Source organism: Meleagris gallopavo, chromosome 29, assembly GCF_905368555.1.
Source record: "Meleagris gallopavo chromosome 29, MGAL_WU_HG_1.1, whole genome shotgun sequence".
Taxonomy (NCBI): domain Eukaryota; kingdom Metazoa; phylum Chordata; class Aves; order Galliformes; family Phasianidae; genus Meleagris; species Meleagris gallopavo.
The window spans coordinates 1,346,397-1,368,266 of record NC_139432.1 but is presented as its reverse complement, the minus strand read 5'-3'; the positions used below and the strand labels follow the sequence as shown (position 1 = coordinate 1,368,266).

Here is a 21,870-nt window from a genome sequence, read left to right as displayed (position 1 = left end):
GCATGGGGGGTGAAGAAGCAGGAATGGGCAGAGGTTTGAGACCTCAGCTGCCTGGTAGGTACGAAGCAGTCAGGAGCAGAATGGCCAGGATGCTGCAGTTTCCATTCACATAAAACTTGTGAAGGCTGAAATACAGTAGGTATGAAGTCAGGATCAGGGTGAGCCTGACCTCCATCCCAGAAACACCTCTCCTCCTTCTAACACATGGTCAGACCATCTGGATCATATCCTCACTGTCCTCCCAGCCACTGATGTGCCAGGAGAGGTCAGGACCCAAAGCAGAGCCCACTTGGACCCCATCCCCACTGTCTCCCTGTCCAGGAGAGCTCAGGACTGCATGGATCAAGCTGTCTTTGGAGAAGCCCCATGCATGGTGTGAAAAGAAGAGCAAACTGAGCACCACCCAGGTTCGCCTTCACAACCAGCAGCTTTGTCAGTGTCCACATCTCTCTGTGCTTTCACCATGGGCACCTCAGTGTCACACAGCTCCTCCGTGTGCTGGGTGCTGATGGTGACATTCACCTTCCCTGCAGGTACAGACAGGGACAGAGCTGTGACACAGCCCCGGGACCCCAACCTTTCACTCACCAACAAATGCACTCAGACTGATGGCTCACACATCCCACTGGAAGGTCCTGGTTTTGTACCCACACACACAGCCACCATCTGCGTCATCTGCCCTCTCCAGCACCTCCAGATTTTCTGAGCCCTCCAGTATCACCCGAGCCTGCAGACACCAGCAATATCAGCCCTCCATCAGGTCGTGGCCCCTGGACCCACTGTTCCCAGCCCACCCCGCTCACCCATAGGCAGCGCTGCAGGGGGTTGAAGATGGTGGCAGCCACAGCAAAGCTTTTGCCACAGGTGACAGCACAGAGCAATGCCAGCTCCACCAGGAGGGGCTTGTAAGTCATGAAGGTGGCAGTGGGGGCCAGCCCCAAGCCTGTGGGTGCAGTGCAGGACATCGCAGCCTTCCACTTCGTGATGGCATTGAGCACCATCACCGTCACCTTTGCAGAGCCCTCCTCCCTGCAGGTGATGGGACAGAACGTCCAGAGGCCACCAAGGGTGGCCTGCAGCTGGTGACATCTGGGCTGGGCCTTGGGACCAGTGGTCATTGTGAGGCTGGGGGTGGTTATTCCCCATATCTCCCATGGCAACCCCTGCCCAGAGGACTTTGCCATGAGCTGGTGCTGAAGTGGGAGGGATGGGGCTGGATGTGTCTCGGTGGATACGAGGACAACAGAGCCCTGGGTGCTGCACTCAGGGGGGAAACGAATGTGATATGGGCTCTGTACTCACCCCACAGGGGTCAGTTTCCACAGCCATGTCCCCAAAATTTCCATCTGCTGTGCTAGGTCCAGCCAGATTCTGGGCTTTGCCACAGCTGCCCTTTCATTCTACTCTGGCTTTCCTAGAGGACACAGCATGAAGGCACTGCCAGAAAGGAAGATCGGGGCAGCATGGAGGCTGCTGCACACACTCCCTGCTCACCTGGTATTTGGAAGTACTTCAGTGAGCACGTATCCAGATTGGTGCTGGTGACACTTTTCAAGGCTGCAGTCTGAATCACGATAGACAAGAGAGAATCACACACTGTGCTGAAGCTCAGAAGTGCCCAAAGTCCTTTCCATCCCTCTCTATTCACTCCAAGCCCAGGTTTGAGGTGGAGGAGCAGATCTTATCCCCATCCTCATCGAACCCTGCAGTATTTGGACTGATATATTTCACATGTCCGTCTCAGGCTGAAGAAGTGGGGTTCAGTGCATCTCTTGTGGGGGATGTAAGAGGATGGTTCATGAGCATGGGCATGGGGTGGGTGGGGCAGACCCTCCCTGGAAGGAAAAGGAGCACAAGGTAGGGCTGGGGGCTCGTACAGTGTCTGGGTCACACAATCCCCCATAGTCAATATACGATGGTTCCTCCCTAATCCTGCAGTGTTTGGATTTGGGGCTAATAGTGTAGAACTCCATAAACACATCCTAAGGGCGGGAGGGCTCTACAGAGGGATCTGGACAGCCTGGATCACTGGGCTGAGGCCAGTGGGATCAGCTTCAATAAGACTAAGTGCAGAGTCCTGCACTTTGGTCACAATAACCCCATGCAGCACTACGGGTGTGGGGCAGAGTGGCTGGAAGACTGCATGGAGGAAGTAGACCTGGGGATGCTGGTTGATGCTTGGCTGCACATGAGCCAACAGGGTGCCCAGGCTGCCAAGAAGGCCAACAGCATCCTGGCTTCTATCAGCAATAGTGCAGCCAGCAGGAGCAGATGATTGTCCCTCTATACTCGTTTGTGGGGAGTGGGGGTTGTCCTTTGCTTCTGGTAACAGTGAGAGGATGAGAGGGAATGGCCTCAAGTTGCACCAGGGAAAATATTAGGAAAAATTTCTTCTCAAAAGAGTGGTCAGGCACTGGAAAGCTCTGCCCAGAGAGATGGTTGTGTTTTTGTACCTGGAGGTCAAGAAACATTTAGATGACATAATAAGGGACATGTAGTGGGGAAATATTAGTAGGTGGACACTTGGACTGGATAATCTTGGAGGTTTTTTCCAACCTTTATGATTCTTTGATTCTATTCCATGATACAGTGTTTGGGGGTAAGATTTGAGCAGAGCAAAACCACACTTCTTAAGCAACAAGCACAATAAATTGTCAGGAGGGGTGACAGGAGTTGTAGTGTGAGCAGAACCAGTATAAGTCAGGATCTGGGTGCTACTGAAATACACATCTTTACCAAAGACATCCCTCTTAATGGCTGAAGGCAAGTAGGAAAGACTGAAGATCTGCCATTCCTGACTGCGCTGTGATGAACTTGGGATCTTTACCTGATCCCAATGGAAGTGTAGAACAGCCCTACATAGGCAGGTAGCAACTGGACCAAAGACAGAAAGACCTGGTAAGAAAAAGATAGTAACAGCTTTCCAGACACTGATAAAGCATGCTTACCTGTCTTGGAGAGGCAGAGAGTGGGGAATGGAAGGTGAAAGATGGAGGAAGATCTGAGGTAGGAATTTGGATGGAAAAAGAGGCTCTTTGTATATACCCCGTGTCCCATTGCTCTTCAGGTCATTGCCCACCCAAAACAGCCTGTGTCCCCTCCTCATGGAGGGACATAAGGAGCAGACAGGACATCCCTTTCTGGGGTCACTCATATTGGAGAGTCCAGTCCAGCTGGAGGCTCGTGCTACCCATCTCCTCCAGGGTGACGCTGGGGATGCCACGGCTGCTCCTCAGGCTGAGGGCAAAGCACATTGGCTGATCCAGATCCATGAGATGGATGTGCACCTTACCCCATGCGAGTAGTAGATCACACAGGGGAACGTCACCACAAATCTCCTAGGCAGAGGACACCTCCACAGTGGAGGTGGGCAGGGACCTCCACCAAAACCCAGTGCTCCACAACCACAGGCACTAATCCCTCTGTCCTCACAGGGACAACGCAGCACCCTGAGCACCTCCACCCCAACCAGGCAACCACACTCAGGATGAGGACTGGCCCTGAGCACCAGAAGCGAGCTAAGACCACCCACCATCCCACCCAGCATGGACAGACGGACATGGACAGGGCTTACGGCCATGCGGCTGCTCTAGCAATGAGGTGCAGGACGCAGAGCAGCAGGCAGGTCAGGGCTGTTCTGGACCCCATGCCCAGGGGAAGAACACAGAAGCAAGGCAAGCTCTGAGCCCTCAGTTTAGTCTTCCTCTTCTCCCATTCATCCTTACCTCCCTGATGCAGCAAGTAAAACCCAATGAGTTCTCCAGCTGAGACAACGTTTAACCACCCAGTCCCCCTCCCCTCATGGTTTCAAAGCTCCAGGCAGCCAAACACAACCCATGGCAGCAGGCATGCAGCAACCCTGGGAAATCAGGTCCTCCATGTGTCCACTGCTATTGGTCATATCCATGTGATGGTTCCCAACCCGGAGAGTTCTAGCTCACCGTTGCTAATAGTGTTGCCCAGCACGTTCTACAAGGATAGATGATTTCCACTGTTTTGCAGAATTCCTTCCATTTCTGAGAACAGCAATGATGAACCGAAGCACTATGCATCATCTTGGCCATGGTTTGCCCATTATTTCAGAGATGCTCCACATGCAGCATGGCCATCCCCACTGCCCTCAGCCCCCAAGCTCAGGCATGGCACCGTGCACAAACACCAGCTGTGAACTCTTTAATTTTGCACCTTCATCTCATCGTTCTGCATTGAGGAAGCCCTTCTGATGTGGCAATTTCCCCCCTCCCCACATCCCTCCAGACCCCACAAACTCACCACATGTCCTGGATCCCTCCTCATGACTAAATGCATGAGGACAGCACAACTACTAGGACCCTGGGCAACGAGCCCATGGGTGAACCACACCACAAGAGACAGAGAAGGGTGTAGAAGTTCTACCTGGTACCAGATACCCAACCTCCCTGATGTCCCCATGAGCTCTGCCTAATGACTGGTCCCAGTTGTGTCCTCCTCATGCCTCGTGCTGTCAGTCCTCATGGTGGCCCCAGTGCCTGGGAGCAGAGGGAGCTCCACACGCTGATCCCTGCAGGGGTTTGCAGACATCTCAGAGAAGACATCGACCATGATGTTGCGGACAGTCTCTGTCAGCTCCGGGACATCCTTTGGGCTCAGGCCACGGGTTTCTATCTTGGGAAGGACTCGGATGGTGAACATCCCTGGAAATGGAGAGGAGAGGCAAAGGAGGCCAGGTCATCCCAGCAGCATCCTCCACCACTGGATGCCTCCATGCACCTCAGAGCCCTTCATAAAGACCTCCAGCCCTCACGTGCCCCATCCCCACAAGCCTCTGCAACGGGGCTTCTTGTTCTCCACTTACCAGGGGTGAATTTCTTCTCCTTGGAGCTGAAGAAGTCCCAGTATGGAGAAATCACAACGGGGAAAATGGGAACCTGCAGGAGATGGAGGGTCATGCAGGCACTTCCTTCCCCCCTAGTTAACACCAGTAGGACTCTAGCTCCTGCCATGCCCCAGGTCCCTGCCACCTCCCTGGGCCCTGCAGTTCCCAGAAGACTCTAATGTCCCCCACCCCTGTTCGTCAAGGGCAGATGATGGAGAATGTTCTATGAGCCATGGGAGATAACCACCCCAACTCGATGCCTTACCTGAGCCTGCACAGCCAAATGGAAAGCCCCACGCTTGAAGGGCAGCATGGATCTGCTCTGGTTCCTGGTGCCTTCTGGGAAAATCCACACTCGGAGCTGCACAGGACAGGGTGAGATGCGAGCATGGACCCCAGGCACTGCCTCCCCACCATGACACCTGTGGTCCTCCCTGAACCCCATCTACCTCCAGCCCAGTTTCTCCTGCTCACATTTTCACGCCGTATGGTCTTGGCCGTCTGGGAGATGACATCAATGGCATCTCCAGTCCTTTGGCGGTCGATGAAGATGATGCCACTGAGCCAGCAGGCCCAGCCCACAGTGCCCATGTACAGGAGCTCCTTCTTGGCAATGGGCACGCAGCGCTTGGGGATGACCTCCACCATTCCTGGAGGATGGATGGGAAGGAAAGGATCGGCCCCTGCCTCATCACCAACCACACCCTGGAATCCCAACCCTTTCTCTGCATTGCACCCATAGCCCCGAGCTCAGCCCAACCCCAAAGGCTGCCCACATGGTGACAAAACCCTCCCCTCCCCTGCACGTACCCATCAGGTCAAGGGAAGCTTGGTGGTTGCAAACTATCACATAGGGCTCCTTGAGATTCAGGTGCTCGGCACCCAACACCTCTATCTTGATGCCATACAAGTGCTTGAGGGGCCGGATCACAGCACAGAGGAGCCTAGGGCAGAGGGACACATGTGGGGAGCAGATGGACACAGAGAGGTGGAAGGAGGTCATGACAAGAGCAGGGAAGGCAAGAACCAGCTCATCTTTGCTCATCAGAGCAATTCAGAATTGCTTCACTTGGCCTGAAGTCAGCAAGAGATGGAGGTTTTATCAGTTGGATGGGGAACGAGGAAGAGCCGTGTCACCATCCAGAAAGGCTTGGACAGGAAGGGTGACACCAGGATGGCAGTGCTGATGAAGGGTGACGCTCAGTATGAGAATAACGAGAGGAATGAAGGGAGGATGGAGCAACGGGGATTGCAGCACCCATGCTGGAGATAAATACACTTCTGAGGTTGAAATGCGGCACTTTCCAACTCATAGCAATGGAGAGTATCTGTGCCAAGGGTCTCACATCCAAAAGTGAAGGCTTCAAATTTAATGTAGAAAGGACAATAAGGAAAACTCAGCACCAGGTAGGGAAGAGAAGAGGTTTGTGGCATGCCCCAAAGCCAGGATTAATGGCAGGAACCCGCTCCAAGCCGGAGGCGTTGTGATTTGGAGGCTGAGGAGGAGGAGATGGAGCTGAGTGTGCTGCAGACGTGAGGTGGCGGTGGGATGAGACAAGGCACTGTGAGTCACAGCTGCATCATGCCAGGGATTTCCACTGAGCCGGAAGTGTTTGCACCAGGGCTCAAAGCAATAGGGAATGCACGTGCGTGTGCATCATTCCTGCATGGAGAGAATGAGGGAAATGGCTGCACGAGGGGACTGATAACACCAAACCTCTGATTGCAATCCCGCCAAGAGCTCTGGATCTGCCTGCACTGACACGTGATGGCTTGAGCTTGGAAATTCCACAGGCTTGTCTTTCATCCTGACACAATTACATCCCTCCAGTATGCTATGATGGCCAGGAATTCAGCACCAGGGTTGCGTCAGCCCTGGAAGCAACTCGTGTTGCTCAGAGATGCTATCATGGCCACCACCACCCCCAGCTTGGCTCAGCGATGGGGCAGCACCTGGGCATCTCTCTGGGACACCGAGCTGATGGATCAGGAAATCCTGGAGTCCTGTTCTCAAAGTGGGATGCACTGCCAGGGATGTGGGCATGGATGTGTATCCTGCTAATGAGTGCTGCAAACCCTTCCAGTCCCAGCGGTGCCATGGCCAGTTCTCCCCTTTATGTTACTTGATCCAATGGGGATCAGATAGCCCAGACCCAGCTGGTTGCCCCATCATGGTGTGCCCACTGCTAACCGTGGACAGCACCACTACATCCCACCACAGCGTGCAGATGCACCACGTGGACATGACCACAGAACTCATCGCAGCTCCAGGGCTCAACTTGCAGTCCTGGCTGTGGATACGACCACAAAACCACAAGACCCCATGACTCCATCAACACCAAGCCCCAGATGTTTCCATGCTGGAAGCACAACCCCAAGCCATACTCACTTCATGTTCTCCACGCAGCGTCCCCGAATTGCCACGAAGGGGGAGAGGAGAGTCGCCATGGTGAAGACCCAGATGTTGAAGAAGGTCACTTTGCAGAAGTAGTGGAAGGTGGCACTGTGCCAGTAAAGCAGCACGGGAAGGATGAGGAGGAGCAGCAGCCCATGGAAAAGGGCCACGTCCATTGTGCCACTGGGGTGTGGGGATGCTGGGGAGCTCAGCCGGCGTCCCCAGAGCTGGGGTGGAGAGTAGGGATGCCAGGAGCAGGGCAGGTGAAACCAGTGGTTCAGCAGAGTGGTGTGTGGGCGTTTGGGGCTGGTCCAGGGAAGGAGCTGCCCCTTACAGAGGCTTGTAGGGCTGGCAGGCAGGCACAGCAGGTGAGGGTGGAGAGAAGGGGTGAGTCAACGCTGGAGACCCTGGGTCATATGAGGAGTCACTGCTGATATGCATCCTGCTGGGCCATCAAGCACTGCATGGCTTTTCACCAACACTTCTTAGCTGGGGGGGGGGAGGTCACAGCCCCACTGCCTCATCTGTGCACTCTCACCCAGACCCACTGGTTCCTTTGGCCCTTGGGTCAAAGCCAACATCCCAGCCGCTCTCTGACAATGATGTGCCTTCAGCAAAACTGCCCTATTCCATGCTCTCCAGTGCTCCTTCCCCCATTCCTCCTCCCCACTTCTGGTAGCGTGAGTTTTGTGCCCCGGCCATGGGGCACTTCTGTGCTGCTCAACCCAGTGTCACCCAGAGAGGGCTCCAGGGCTCGCTTCCACTGCATGTGTTGCAATCCCCATTGCGCTATCCTCCCTCCCTTCCTCTCATTATTCCCATATTCAAGATTGGGACATCCCCCGGTGACTCCTCTCTTCCTCCTCATTTTGTCTGTATGGATACACAAAGCGTTGCACATCAGCATGGTTTCACCCCACACTCAGCTCAGCTTTTGGATGGTCTCCGTTACATCCCTCATTCGCACCCCACAGCCCCCACCACCACCTCATAGCCCCCATGGGCACCCCACATGCTCACCCAAGGAGCACACAGCCCCCCTCCCTCATCCCCTTTGCTTGGAGGAAGCCCCACATTCAGGCACAGAGCCAGCAGCCTGGGTTAATGACAGATGCTTAATTAGTGTCAGCAGGGTGCTTTCTTAACAAAGCAAATTAATTACAGGAGATGTGCTGAACTGAGAGCTGAAGGGACTGATGGAGATTGGGGACACCTGGGTTGGCACGACCCCACCCCATACACCAAAATTGCGCATCCGTGCACCGAAACAGTACACCCAGACACCAAAATAACACATTTGACCAGGCACATCATCTCCCTCCCCAAAACTGTCAGTACCATGGCGCACCCTGCAAGATCTTCTGAGGTGGAGGATGAGGATGTGCAGGAAGAGCCCTCTTGGGCTGCAGGGTGCTCAGGGCCACTCCTCCAGCATGTCGTAGTACTCTGTAGGGGGAAAGCATGGACTGAGGTTGGATAGAGGGAGCGGGGAGGGCTCAGCCCTCGGCTGGGCACGTGGGGAGGTCAATGCAACACCTCCTGCTGAAGGTACAGGGAAAAGGTGTTACCTGGTGCTGGTGGGACGTTGGCTCCAACGGTCCCCGTAGCACTGGGGGGTGGAGGAGGTGGCACGGGGCTGATAGAGAGGGATGAGGACAGGAGTGAGTGCCCACCTGGTGTTGTCCCATGTCCCTCTGGTTGTGCCATACCTCCCCGGCTACTCACACCTCCCTGTCCTCTGTGGCTGTGCCCAGGTGCCTCACGGCTGCCGGACCCATAGCCTGATCCTGGAGTGGCCATGCCCAAAAGGGAGCAGAACTGGGATAAGGGATGTAGTGGTGATGGAAAACCATGACCTCCTCCTCCTCTCCAGGCTGCAAAGGCACAGCGGGTGTCTGCGGGGAGGAACAGAATCAGATAAGATCCACGCTGGGGGTCAAACCACACAAAGAGCCCCCAAACCCCAAGGAGATCAGAAGGCGGAGGGCACCCATCAATCCCACCCCATACCTGGGCAGTGGCTGGAGATGGCCCAAACCCAAAGGACACCAGTGCTGACACCGCCAGGCTGTTCATCACCACCTGGTGCATTTGGGAGTTCTGAATCATCATCAGCTCGAGTAAATCTGCCGGGAAGCAAAGGGTCTCTGCGTCAGAGAGGGATTAGAGCGAGGGGATGGGATGGGCAGTGCGGATGCATCCCTTGGGATAGCACCGAGGTTTGTCCCTATGCCAAGCACCAGGAGCCAACCCGGCCCCACACCCCAATTTGGAAGCCCTAGATGGCATTTAAAAATTATTTTGCTCGGGTAAAGCTTTAAAATAGAGATCGTTCCGCCTTTCCTGATTGGCAAATGGGATTAAACATCTGGTCCGGCTGCGCACAAAAGGTGATTAGTGGTGCTGGAGGCTGCAGACTTTCCGCCCATTTGGAGGATTGCTGCGGTCCTGGCAGCACACAGGACTTGGCAAAGCCTCCTTGGTGCATCCCCATTAAGACATCCCAATTAAGACATCCTCGTTAAAATATCTCCATTAAAACACCCCCATTAAAACAACCCCATCTGCTGCAGGCACGAAATCCCCCCACAAAGTGCCTGCAAAGCCACTGGTGGGTGGTCCCCAGGGCCCTGCTGGTTTTGTGCAGGAGTGATGTGGAGCTCGCCTTTTTTTCCCTGTGTTTGGAGGTAGGAAGACACAAGGATGGTTTCAGCACGGGGCTGTAGGATGGTCGTGGTCACGCACCTCCCCGTAGGTGTGGGGGTCCGGTGGGATGGGCTGTGGCCATGGGAAGCTGCTGGATGATGGTCAGTGGCTGCGGGGACATGGGCACAGGTGGGAGCTGAAAGAGAGGAGGGGGAGAAAAGCCCCACAGATGGAGGTCTGGAGGAGGGCCCCTCTTCCCAAGGGTTCATGCCTGCACACACACTGCCCCAGGGGCACGTCCCCATGGAACCTCCTTGGGGTTTTGCACAGAGCATTGGCATCTTGCAAAAAGCTGATTGCAAACCAAACCCTGCCTCCCACCCCAAACCCTGACTCCAACCCCTCACCTCCCGCCCACCACATTCTCCCCACCGTCCCCTGGGCTGCTCTTTGGGGCTCACCCTATGTGGGATGACATAGGTTCCTGCTGCAGCATCCCCCCGGACCCCGCTGGCACTCCCTGCTGCCCCAAGCTCCATGGCTGGATGAGCAGCACCTGCAGCTCATGCTCGTTGCTATAGCTGCTGAGGGCAAACAAACCCTCCCGGTGGGTTGGGCTGCTCGAGGTGTAACCCCAGGTTGATTCTCCCTGCTTTTGTCCCCAAGACACCCCACCCACAAAAGGGGTGGCACTAAGGAGGGTTGTGCTCCCTCAAAAGTGATTTTGTCTCTGCAAGGAACCGGAGCTGTGGGTTCTTCCTAGCCCTGTGCACTGGTCCCAGTGTTTGGGGAGCCCTGGTGCCAGGACTCGGCCCCACCACGAGCCCACCAGCAGCATCCCGTGGCTTTGGCCACGTGGTTTAGGAGTCTTCCCTAAAATCCCCCATCCCACAGCCCCATAGTCTTCCTCAGAGCCGCTCATTGTGGATGGGGGGAGATGGCTCTGAGAAAGGGGGCTGGCAGGGAAAAGCCACCTGGCAGATGGGGACGGGGGCTGGTGGGATGTGTTCTCATGCACCTGGCTCGCTGACTGGGATGTGTTGAAAGGTCCCATTGAAAGCTGACAGAAAACAGCTGGAGTCCCCATGGGGCTGGGTGTCACCTGCACCTGGGACAGGTTTCTATGTGGGAGCACTGGGGGGGGTGGGGATGGGGTTCAGCACTGAGACTGCACCCTGCGGCCATGGGATCTTCAATGTTGGAAGATGAAGATCCATCTGCCCCGTGGATGTCCCATGGCCCTCGGACATTTGTGTCCCCATGCATGACCACAGCACCGTGCACCTGTGGGGTCTCCATGGGTGGAGGATGAAGACCTTCCCGCCCTACAGCTGTCGACTCTGACCCCATCCATGACCAAGGCACGGTGCAGCGGGGGCCATTGCTCAGGTGCTACTTTGGACTCGGTCCCCATGGATGGCCAAACGTCCTCTAGCATTCAAACCCACTGCAATGTAATTTTTTCCCCAGCCTCTCGATGTCCTCAGACATCTTTCCTCTGCCCCCGTGAGCTCTTCCACTGCCCTTCCATGTGATTTTCTCACCAACATTCTACCCAAATCTCCCAGTGTCCCCTAGCACTGATCTGGGAACATTTCCTGCAGCCCAGAGCCAGCTCTGCTCATGAAGTGGGAACAGATCCCATCAAAGCCCCAAAATCAGAGACACCTCCATATGGCAGGAGCAAAGTCAGCTGCTAAGACTCCAGCCCTTGGCTCTACAGGGACTATTTTCTACTTGATTACACTTTACTCCATGTTCCTAATTTCTCCAGGCCCCTCTGGATTGTTTCACTGCCTTTTGTTATAGCTCCCAAATTCCCATTATTTGCACATTTGATTACTGTGCTGATTACCCCCTGCTTCTGGCAGAGCCCTGCGTGCTCTGAGCACAGCCTGCGTGTCCGTCGTGCCTGTGCTCATCTGTTCTTGTCTGCAAGAAGGATTCAAGCACTGCAGCAGAAGACTTTTTGCCATGGTAGGACAGGGGGACACAGTGGGAATTCCCTAAAACCTTTCATAGCATCCCAGTCCCTTTTGAGGGTGTTATTGAGCCAAACCCAGTGTCAAGCCACTGTAGGCCCAGTGCAACTCCCAGCCCCAATGATCACAACACAAGGCAGAAGCTGGGGCTCAGCCTTGGGCATTTCTTGGGGACTGTCTGGGACTTCTTGCTCAGGAAACCCAAATCTTCACCTTACATCAAGCCCACAGCCTGGACTTCAGCCCCATCTCTGGCTTAGGGTGGGCTCCCCCTGCAGCTCCACTTTGGGTCGTGGTCTTGCATGGCCCTGCAATGTCCCTCACCACATCCTATCTGCAGAGATCCCAAAATGAGGAAACACGGACAGCAGGGATGTTCAGCCCTCTGGTCCCATGGCAGTCTCATGGTGGTCCCATGGTGGTCCCATGGCAGATCTGTGCACAGCTCCACTCCATTGTGGTCCAATTTTGGCCCCATGGTGATCCCATGGTGGTCCCGTTGTGGTCCCACTGTGGTCCCATGGTGGTCCCATGGCAGTTCTGTGCCAGTCCCACTGTGATCCCATGGTGGCCATGCATGGCACTGCTGCATCATCAAAGGACAGAGGCTGATTTCCCACTGATCAAAGCCAACCTCCTCTCAATCTGGGTGCCGCCAGATGGCACCAAAGAAACCAGTTCTATGGGGACACAAGGGTGTCTTGGGGCCAACGCTCCCCTCCTTCCCCCCTCCACTCCACTGTGCCAGCATAAGTGTGGGCTTATTTGCACCCGAAACCATTTTATTTGCTTTCAGATCTCTGATAAAGCCGCCACTCATTGCTTGTTTCCGTGCTGCTGGAAAATTAAATGATTGAAATCGGATGTTTGCATTTTGCTGGAAACTATGAGATGGTAATGAGGCTGTCTGGATCCCGGAGGCTCTTTGTGTCAATAGAACTGCAGGATCAGAGCTGTGCCTGCAAGAGCAGCATCGGTCACTCCTAATAACACCAAATGGCTTTAAATATTAAGGGCTTGGTTGCTTTCTTTGCATTTTTTAGCTGTATTTGTGTTACACACCACTCCTTTGAACGACGAGGTGAACTGTGCTGGGCGCTTTGTGCAACCCATTCTGCTCTGGTTTGGCAGTCGTTATCATCAGCTGAGATTGCAATGCCCCACTGCACTTTTCTGAGATTTCTAGAGGACGAGGCAGCCCATCTGAGGGCTTTGGCCAATGCACAGATGGGGCAGAGTTCGGGTCATCCTGCCTGCCACGCACCCAGCCCGCAGCCCTTCTGGGTAAGCAGAGGCATTTGGGAAGGGATTTTGGGGTGTCCCCCCATGATAAGGACTTGCAGGAACACCCCTGCCCTGTGTGCACGCATGAATCAGGCCATGCGTTGTCCCAGCTGTGCGCACACCATTACAGCATCCCCTTTGGGGTCCCCACCTTCTTTACCCCCCTCTGCACCCCACTGCATCATCCCTGCCTGCACCCCGCTTCCCAAAACCTTTGGACATCAGGTTTCCGAGCTCAGCAGCATCCAAGCAGCAAACAAGAGCGCTCTCAGCCCCACTATGCATGCCCAACTGGGGGGGGCGGACCCCAACCGGTGCAGGTAATGGGGTGGTGGGGCAGTGCCAGGCTGGGTGATGTGTGCATTCAGCCCTGTGCGTGGGGAGGGAGAGTGGAAGGCGGAGCCTGAACATCGCCAGGGCTGTGACATTCAGTCTGGCTGAGAGACGGAGCTGTGGGCAGCACAGGGACAGCGGGGGTGGAGGGCGCAGGGAGGGGGACACTGTAAGGGATTGAGCATCCGCTGCGGGAAAGTGATTCGGAGGGATCTGGGGAAGGATAGGAAAGGAAAAGAAAGGGGTGAGGGGAGCAGGGTCACTGCTGGAGCCGGGACCCCATGCCCAGGGCCATGAGGGAGGAGCGGGGCCATCCGCAGCCTCTTGGGCACTGAGCGGGGAGGCACGGGGCTGCCTCCCACCATGGGGTGCCCGTGGTTGAACCCCGGCTCCTGCGTGCTGCTGCTGCTGCTCGCCCTGCTGATGCTGCAGGTAAGTGTGTCCCCAGGGGGGGCATTACGGGGGGACGGGGTGGTGGTCCCTACCTGTGGCACCATGGAGAGTGTAGCACCCACAGTCCTGGTGGGGTGAGCCATGGGGTCAGGTGTCCCCTGCACGTCCATCCCACCCCGGGGTTGTGACACCAGCTCGGTATGGGGCAAGGTGCTCCAGAGTCCTTGGGGAGATGGGGAGGAAAACTCCCTGGAGTGCTGCGGGGTGGTACCAGTGCTGCTCTGCGTGTGTTTTGGTGATATGGGGGCTTGGGGGGTAGGGGGGGGGGAAGGAAGGGAGGAAGGGAGGAAGAGAGGGAGAAGCAAAGAAAGAAAAGGGGAAGGGGAAGGGGGAGGAGGAGGGGGAGGGAAAGAAAAGAAAAGAAAAGAAAAGAAAAGAAAAGAAAAGAAAAGAAAAGAAAAGAAAAGAAAAGAAAAGAAAAGAAAAGAAAAGAAAAGAAAAGAAAAGAAAAGAAAAGAAAAGAAAAGAAAAGAAAAGAAAAGAAAAGAAAAGAAAAGAAAAGAAAAGAAAAGAGAAAAGAAAAGAAAAGAAAAGAAAAGAAAAGAAAAGAAAAGAAAAGAAAAGAAAAGAAAAGAAAAGAAAAGAAAAGAAAAGAAAAGAAAAGAAAAGAAAAGAAAAGAAAAGAAAAGAAAAAGAAAAAAAGAAAAGAGAAAAAGGAGGGAAGGGAGGGAGGGAGGGAGGGAGGAAGGAAGGAAGGAAGGAAGGAAGGAAGGAAGGAAGGAAGGAAGGAAGGAAGGAAGGAAGGAAGGAAGAAAAAGAAAAGAGAAAGGGAAAGGGAAAGGGAAAGGGAAAGGGATAGGGAAAGGAAGATAAAGGAAGAGAAAGGATGAGGAAATTTATTTTTTTTTTTTAAAGAAGGAAAAAAAAAAAAGAAGAAGTCGGGGTACTTCAGGGCTTTGTAAGGAGAGTGATGGCATCAGCCCCTTTCCCAGATGGGGAAACTGAGGCACGGTGGTGGATTGGCTCCAAAGGTGCATTTGGGTATGAGGAGTGCTCATCATTTCTGCTCACAGACGCAAAAGCTGGGGGGTTTGCTGAGGGGCAGATGGGCTGTATCTCAATAAATACTTCTTCATCCCTGTTTCCCTGTTGTGGTTCTGCGGGTGGGGCTGGCCCCTCCGTTTTTGTCATCTGAGTGGTGCCCTGAAGCTTTTAGGAGGGAATTAGAGTTAATTGCGGTTCTTGATGATGTGCACAAAGCAAACAGCTGAAAGCTGGGGAAATGTCAGGGCCGTGCTGTGGGCAGCTGCCGCAGAATGGGGCGGTGTGGGTCGGGGTCAGCCCGTGCATCCCCCCACCAGGTGCAAGCGACGCATCCCGACTGCTCCATCGTCCTCTACTTCCAAGAGCGAGAGGTTGAGTGCCTGCAGGCCATCAGGAGCGAGAGCCAAACACAATCCCCCAGTGGGCAGCGAGGTGAGAACCCCCACATGCATGGGAAGAGGGTTTGCTGCAGGGGCTGGGTGGTGGTTGATGGTGGAGGGGTGGCAGAATCCTTGGAGAGCCTCAAGGAGAAGGGAGGGAGGGGACTGAGATTGCACTTGGGGGACAACGGTGTGCAAACAGCCATCGGGGATGAAGCCCCATAGTTATGGCACGTGGTCCTAACCCTAACCCTAACGCTAACCCTGCCACGCAGGGCACTGAGCCCCCATCTGCCCCATGCTCAGCACTGTGAGCATTGCACAGCACTCATCACCCCTTTCCCCTCCCTAATTCACTCGGTTTTAATGCAGAACATGTTTTGAGCAACTCAATTTTTACATATCCGGGACTTTTAAGCAGATTAACTAATTGGAAGTAGGGGAAAAAAAAAAAAAAAGTAATAATAATAATAAATTAACCATTTTTAAAGTGCTGCTTTCGGACATTTTGTTTAACCGGATCCAATTTCCATCCCCCGGCGCAGCTTGCCTCAAATTCTGGGTAAAAATTATCTCCCAGTGAATAAGAAATGCGTCATTCAATGGGTCTCAGATAATACAAATGTAGAAATGAAGCGCCTCAATAAATGCACGTTAAGGTGCATAATTGCATAAGTAAGAGTGCAGGGATGAAGCACACCCTCTTAGCACAGGAAGGCCACATTGATTGGAAAAGGTCCGTTCTGCAGCCAGGGGAAGGAATCACTTTAGGAAAACAACCAAGAGGCAGAAATGCGTAATTAAAGTCAGTGTTTTATCACGAATTTCCTGCTCTGGCACTCTGCTGTGGGCTGTCTGGATGGAGCTAACCATGTAGAGGTGTCCAGGTGCCACGGAGAGCAGCCAGAAATAGGGCACCAGCCAACAGCATAACCTCTGCCTGTGGTGAACCCGTGGGAATGCTGAGCAGCAGAGTCCCATAGAGAGTGGGAAACGCTCCTTTCCTCTTCACTTCTTCTCCTTGGGAAGGTCATTCCCATTTTGCATAACCATGAGCAATGTGGGGCTCGGGGTTGCAGCAGCTCAGGAGAGGGAAATGGAGTGGGAAGAGGGATCTCCCCATCTCAATGACTTTATTCCCTATTCTCCTGACTGGCCTTACAGGAGATGGATGCATTTATGGGACAGCACATAGATGTATCCAGATGTCCCCCCCCAAAATGAAGCAACCCTTTGCAGTAACAATCCCATGCTTCGTTCTCCTGCAAAAGTGCAGACGTACCTCAGTGCTGCAAAGCCAGCCCTGCAGATCTCTCCATCCTGGCCAGATACCTTGCAGAATTCAGAGGAAACTAATTAGATGTGTCTGAGCCCACACTCCTTAGCTGGGAATAGAAGTGGCTCCAGGTTAATAATGTATACCTGCAAGGTTAATCACATTCGTGTGCGAGCAGAGCTGTCCTGAAGTGTGATGTCTGGGTCTCTCCTGATCGTTTCCAAGGCAATTTGGGAGTCATTGAAACGCTGACATGGGGCTGGAGAAAGGAGTGAAGTGTGGCTAATTGCTCTCCAGCAAAAGTCTCACGGTGCTTACTGCTTTCTTCCTCCAGGGTGATGTCCCACAGCTGCATTTGCTCTTTGCGTGTCCCCATCCTCCCCTCCCTCTGTTTTGTTCCCTCCTGTGTCATCCTGGGAGATCTTTGCAGGTTCTTAGAGGATGGAGTGTCTCTGCTGGCCACACTGCTCCTGGCCAATGGGAGATGTCCAAGGCCATCTCACATAGACAGAAAGCTGCTGGCTCCCCTGGATCCCCCAGGTCCTCCCGTCACCTTCCATTAGGACAGGACTCTTGGAGGTGGCACTTTGGTGGCCACATCCTCAGATCATCCCATCCTGTCCCTCTGTAGGCTGCCGGACAGCGTGGGACGGGGTGAGCTGCTGGCCAGCCATGCCTGTGGGTCAGTCCTACGCTGTCACCTGTCCTGATGTCCCCCGCATCTTCAAGAAGTCCAAAGGTGCAGAGCTATGAATGCGAGTGCTCACCCTATGGTATCCCAACCTGGTCCCCTTGATCCCACCCTCCAACCTCTCCAAAACCTCACAGGTAGCACAACCCAAGGGGTTGGTGGATGGGATGATGCCAATCAGGAACGTCCCCAAGCCCTCTTGTCACCCAGAAGATGCTCTCCCTCTTGTGTAGAGCTTGGCACCTTCTCCAATTGGGTGGCAGCAAGACAGTTCCCAACCCCCTTTCTCCAACTGTAGACCCAACTGCTGCCCTGGTTGGCACAGCACATAGGGATGGGGTGTGCTCGTGCTCCCATGGTGCCCACCGTGCTCCTGGCTGGGTGTCAGCATTTAGGCACTGCCACGATGTTTGTAGTACGAGTAGACATTTTTGGGATGCTGATGGAGAAGCTGGGACCAGCACGTGGCTCAGATCCCCTCTTCTCCCTGCAGCGCTGATCCATAGGAACTGCACTGAGGTGGGATGGAGTCCCCCCAGCCCACCCTACTACAGCGCCTGTGAGCTGGAGGCTGCTGGGAGCAGCAACAACACTGAGGCCAAGGCAAGTGGGTGCCTTCAGGTCTACCAGGGGCCTCATCCTTGTTGTTTAGTGGATCCAGAGCTTGGTTGGATGATTGCACAAACCTAGTGCAACCCAACGTGGATGGAACTCCCATCACATGCCACCTGCTTTAGCTGGTGCTTTTCCTTCCAGAGAGGCTACTTCATCACCATGAAGGTGCTCTACACCTGTGGCTACTCCACGTCCCTGGCAGCCCTGTTCCTGGCCATTGGCATCTTCTCCTGCTTCAGGTAAGGCTGGAGGAAAACCTATGAGCAGGGCTGGGAGACGTCCAGATCCTCCCTCCCAGAGATGCCCCATGGGTGTCTTAAAACCCCCCAACTTCCCTTTCTCCTCATGAACAGCACGTCTCTTCCTTCCATAGGAAGCTGCACTGTACCAGGAACTCCATCCACATCCACTTCTTCACCTCCTTCATCCTACGTGGAGCTGCTGTGCTCATCAAGGACGCCGTCCTCTTCTCTGATGAGTCTGTTGACCACTGCACCATGTCGACGGTGAGGTGCTGACACCTGTGCTGGTCCAGAGCAGCAGACATAATACATAAGAAACAAATAAGAAACATGGAAGCGGTGAATACAGAGTCATAGAATCATAGAATGGTTGGGTTGGAAAGGACCTCAGAAATCACCTCATTCCAACCTCTCTGTCATGGGCGGGGTAGCTAACCACTAGGTCAAGAACTATCTTCAAAAATGTCTCCCAGTCAGGCTTGCGTGGACATCAGGAGGTTCACAACAGCGTCTCTCTTCGTGGGACTTGTCTGTAGAGACAGTGTTCTTGCCCTCAAAGTTCTCTCTGTTTGGGTCTCAGCACCACTGAATCTTTCCTCTTTCTCATCCTCACAGGTGAAGTGCAAAGCATCCATTGCCTTTGTGCAGTATTCAGTGTTGGCCAACTTCTACTGGCTGCTGGTGGAGGGCATGTACCTGCAGACCCTGCTGCTGCTCACCTTCACCTCTGAACGGAGCTACATCTGGTGGTACATCCTCATTGGATGGGGTGAGCCCGTGACCCTAACCCCTCCAGGAGCTCCCAGAGTCCAACCCAGGAGCTGGGTTAGATGTAGGAATGGACCAGGAGGTGACACATCACCATCAATGGCCATCATCCCTTTTTAAGCCCTGGAAAAACTGTCACCCTGCTGTAATCTCCAGGGCCCCAGGATGTGGGGTTGTGGACAAGGGTTGGAGGGAGCTGCCAGAGCCATGGGGTGACACTGTGTCCCTACAGGTGTCCCCATGTTGACGGTGTGTGTGTGGGTGGCCACCAGGCTGCAGTACGACAACCATGGGTAAGGGCAGCCATCTCTTCTCTTCCTCTTGCCCACGTGCCCCCTGTGCAAGCCAAGGGACAACCCTCTTGCTAGGGAAGCTCAGGATGGAAGGAATGGGGCAACAATTTGTTTTAATGCTGCGTCTATTTTCTGGGGGGGCCTGAAGACCCTTATGCAAACGAGGCAGGAGAATGAGACCTGAGCTGTAAACAGGTTTGTTCTCCTCTCCCACAGCTGCTGGGATGACTACAGCAGTTCCTACTGGTGGGTGATCAAGGCTCCCATCCTCCTGGCCATATTTGTGAGTATGTCCCCACCCCAAGCATCCCATTCAGAGCAGGGCTCTGAGACAAGCTCCAATGGCAGGTAAACTTCCTCATCTTCCTCAACGTCACCAGGATGTTGGCGCAGAAGATCCGGTCCCCAGACATCAGCAAAAACTACAAGCAACAGTACATGTGAGGGCAGCTTCCCACAGCTGGGTTATTGGGGGGACATAGGTCTCCTTGGAGGAGCACAAAGGATGACTCGGGGCCACCAAAATCTCCAAAATCATCGAAATTCAGCTCTGCTGATGTTGTCCTCTCCACAGGAGGCTGACCAAGTCCACGCTGCTCCTCATCCCCCTCTTTGGGGTGCACTACGTGGTCTTTGCACTCTTCCCTGAGCACATTGGTGTGGATGCCCGGCTGTACTTTGAGCTGGTCCTCGGTTCCTACCAGGTGCAGATGTGGGGAGATGGGCAGCTGAAATCCCACCCCATCCCACCATAAGCTTTCCCATCCCCATCCCTTCCCATCCCCATCCTTTCTCATCCCCATCCCTTCTATCCCATCCCATCACTTCCTACCCACCCCTTCCTTCCCATTCCATGCTATCCTATCACATCCTTTCTATCCCATCCCTATCCCTTCCTAAACCACTCCATCCTCTTCTCATCCTCATCCCACCCCGTCCCATCCCCATCTTCACTTCCATCCTTATACTTTCCTATACCATCTCCATCCCTTCCTATTCCTATCCCTTCCCATCTCCATCCCATCTACACTCCTCCCTTCTTATCCCTATCCTATCCTATCCTATCCTATCCTATCCTATCCTATCCTATCCTATCCTATCCTATCCTATCCTATCCTATCCTATCCTATCCTATCCTATCCTATCCTATCCCATCCCATCCCATCCCATCCCATCCCATCCCATCCCATCCCATCCCTTCTAATGTATTCCATCCTAATCCTGTCCCTATCTCCATCCCTTCCTACCTCATCCCATCCCATCCTACTCCACCCCATAGAGTAGGGTGCACATAGCCCTTCTCTTTGGGTGAAATTTGCTGTTTCTGTGTTCTTAGGGGTTCCTGGTGGCTCTGCTGTATTGCTTCCTGAACGGGGAGGTGGGCATCTAACACACACGGGACCCCCCTTGCTGGCACCCAAGCCCCTCATGGAGCACCCTATGGGTGCCCCAACTGCCAGCACACATCCTGGTGTCACTTCAGGTCCAGGCCGAGATCAAGAGAAACTGGGGCAAGTGGCAGTCATCCATGGAGAGCAACGTCTTCAACATGGCGACCCAAGACTTCACAGCTTGATGAGGATGGCAGTCAGGGGACGTTCCTCCCTAAGGACAGTGGTCCTAGAACCAAAGGGGATTTGTAGGTTCTGGCTCCTGCACCCTAAGTGCATGGCTCTGGCTATGTGGTGTGGAGGCTTGGGATGGAGTGGGATGGGATTGGAAGAGATGGGATGGGATGGGATGGGATGGGATGGGATGGGATGGGATGGGATGGGATGGGATGGGATGGGATGGGGTGGGATGGGATGGAATGGGATGGAATGGGATGGAATGGAATGGGATGGGATTGGAAGGGATGGGATGGGATGGGATGGGATGGGATGGGATGGGATGGGATGGGATGGGATGGGATGGGATGGGATGGGATGGGGATGGGATGGGATTGGAAGGGATGGGATGGGGATGGGATGGGATGGGATGGGATGGGATGGGATGGGGTGAGATGGGATGGGATGGGATGGGATGGGATGGGATGGGATGGGATGGGATGGGATGGGATGGGATGGGATGGGGTGGGGTGGGATGGGGCGGGGTGGGGTGGGGTGGGGTGGGGTGGGATGGGATGAGGTTGGGATAGAGTGGATTGGGGTGGGATGGGATGGGGTAAGTTGGAATGGGATGGGGTGAGATGGGATGGGATGGGGTGAGATGGGGATGGGATGCATATCCTGAGGTTTTAGCTGCCCATCTCCCCATATCTTCACTGGCTAAGAGCTGAGGACCAGCTTGAAGGACACCTGGCATTTTTCATTTGGCACTAGAATGACAGCTGAGGTAGCCTCAACACTGAAGGGATCCACCAATGCTTTTTTCCCCTTCTTTTACTTAAGAAATGCATTCCCTTATGGGAAGATGCCAACTCACAGCCCCCAGCAGCCATCGTGGGGTGGGAGAAGCCACCACTGCAGCCCATTCTGCTCTCAGCACCCCGTCTCCTGCCCTGGTTAATGCTGTCCCAGCATCCAGAAAGGTGTTGGATCCCCCTTCCCAGACCTCTCCCGGCTTTGCTGATCCACCAATCTCAGCAGAGCTTTTCAGGCTTTCTGGGTTGTAATTTCTCCGCATGGCCAAGTGCCCTACTTTAAATAAAACCCACAGACTGTCCTCAGATCT

The 21,870-nt window shown here is 54.2% G+C and overlaps 3 protein-coding genes across 6 annotated transcripts; 1 reads left to right on the top strand and 2 right to left on the bottom strand.

Annotated features, from left to right (window-relative positions):
• Window positions 1-4,160: 4,160 nt before the first annotated feature.
• On the bottom strand, window positions 4,161-8,197 carry LOC100539227 (1-acyl-sn-glycerol-3-phosphate acyltransferase alpha-like). 3 transcript variants are annotated; one of them, XM_085211330.1, is made up of 6 exons: window positions 7,245-8,197; window positions 5,666-5,799; window positions 5,305-5,505; window positions 5,121-5,216; window positions 4,835-4,907; window positions 4,161-4,673 (listed from the first exon to the last, which is right to left on the bottom strand). In XM_085211330.1, exons 1-6 carry the CDS (start codon window positions 7,424-7,426, stop codon window positions 4,562-4,564), a joined length of 798 nt encoding a protein of 265 aa, XP_085067456.1. In that variant the 5' UTR covers window positions 7,427-8,197; the 3' UTR covers window positions 4,161-4,561. The 3 variants fall into 3 exon arrangements, with proteins under 3 accessions (XP_085067456.1, XP_019478950.1, XP_085067455.1); XM_019623405.3 differs by having other exon boundaries at window positions 5,330-5,505; XM_085211329.1 differs by having other exon boundaries at window positions 5,330-5,505; window positions 5,666-6,518; window positions 7,245-7,384.
• Window positions 8,198-8,346: 149 nt separating this feature from the next.
• On the bottom strand, window positions 8,347-10,517 carry PRR29 (proline rich 29). 2 transcript variants are annotated; one of them, XR_014880110.1, is made up of 6 exons: window positions 10,358-10,517; window positions 9,996-10,092; window positions 9,261-9,376; window positions 8,960-9,145; window positions 8,819-8,886; window positions 8,347-8,696 (listed from the first exon to the last, which is right to left on the bottom strand). XR_014880110.1 is itself a non-coding variant. In XM_010724501.4 (6 exons), the coding sequence occupies exons 1-6, from the start codon at window positions 10,433-10,435 to the stop codon at window positions 8,665-8,667; spliced, it is 561 nt and encodes a 186-aa protein (XP_010722803.1). In that variant the 5' UTR covers window positions 10,436-10,517; the 3' UTR covers window positions 8,347-8,664. The 2 variants fall into 2 exon arrangements, 1 of the variants encoding a protein (XP_010722803.1); XM_010724501.4 differs by having other exon boundaries at window positions 8,976-9,145.
• A 536-nt stretch (window positions 10,518-11,053) lies between these two features.
• LOC100541174 (vasoactive intestinal polypeptide receptor 1-like) lies at window positions 11,054-20,901 on the top strand. The gene is made up of 13 exons (XM_085210881.1): window positions 11,054-13,927; window positions 15,250-15,364; window positions 17,220-17,327; window positions 17,773-17,882; window positions 18,036-18,133; window positions 18,268-18,400; window positions 18,752-18,905; window positions 19,137-19,197; window positions 19,414-19,480; window positions 19,546-19,637; window positions 19,772-19,901; window positions 20,534-20,575; window positions 20,681-20,901. Exons 1-13 carry the CDS (start codon window positions 13,859-13,861, stop codon window positions 20,771-20,773), a joined length of 1,272 nt encoding a protein of 423 aa, XP_085067007.1. The 5' UTR covers window positions 11,054-13,858; the 3' UTR covers window positions 20,774-20,901.
• The last annotated feature ends 969 nt before the right edge of the window (window positions 20,902-21,870 follow it).

Coding starts and splice junctions, on each gene's coding strand:
- PRR29 (XM_010724501.4), bottom strand. CDS start 10,435: ATGGAGCTTGGGGCAGCAGGGAGTGCCAGCGGGGTCCGGGGGGATGCT. Junction 8,887..8,975: donor GCCACAGAGGACAGGGAGGT/GTGAGTAGCCGG, acceptor CCTCTCTATCAG/CCCCGTGCCACCTCCTCCAC. Junction 8,697..8,818: donor CAACGTCCCACCAGCACCAG/GTAACACCTTTT, acceptor TTCCCCCTACAG/AGTACTACGACATGCTGGAG.
- LOC100539227 (XM_019623405.3), bottom strand. CDS start 7,426: ATGGACGTGGCCCTTTTCCATGGGCTGCTGCTCCTCCTCATCCTTCCC. Junction 5,217..5,329: donor AGACCATACGGCGTGAAAAT/GTGAGCAGGAGA, acceptor TGTCCTGTGCAG/CTCCGAGTGTGGATTTTCCC. Junction 4,674..4,834: donor GGAGAAGAAATTCACCCCTG/GTAAGTGGAGAA, acceptor CTCCATTTCCAG/GGATGTTCACCATCCGAGTC.
- LOC100541174 (XM_085210881.1), top strand. CDS start 13,859: ATGGGGTGCCCGTGGTTGAACCCCGGCTCCTGCGTGCTGCTGCTGCTG. Junction 17,883..18,035: donor GCAACAACACTGAGGCCAAG/GCAAGTGGGTGC, acceptor TTTTCCTTCCAG/AGAGGCTACTTCATCACCAT. Junction 19,902..20,533: donor TGGTCCTCGGTTCCTACCAG/GTGCAGATGTGG, acceptor CTGTGTTCTTAG/GGGTTCCTGGTGGCTCTGCT.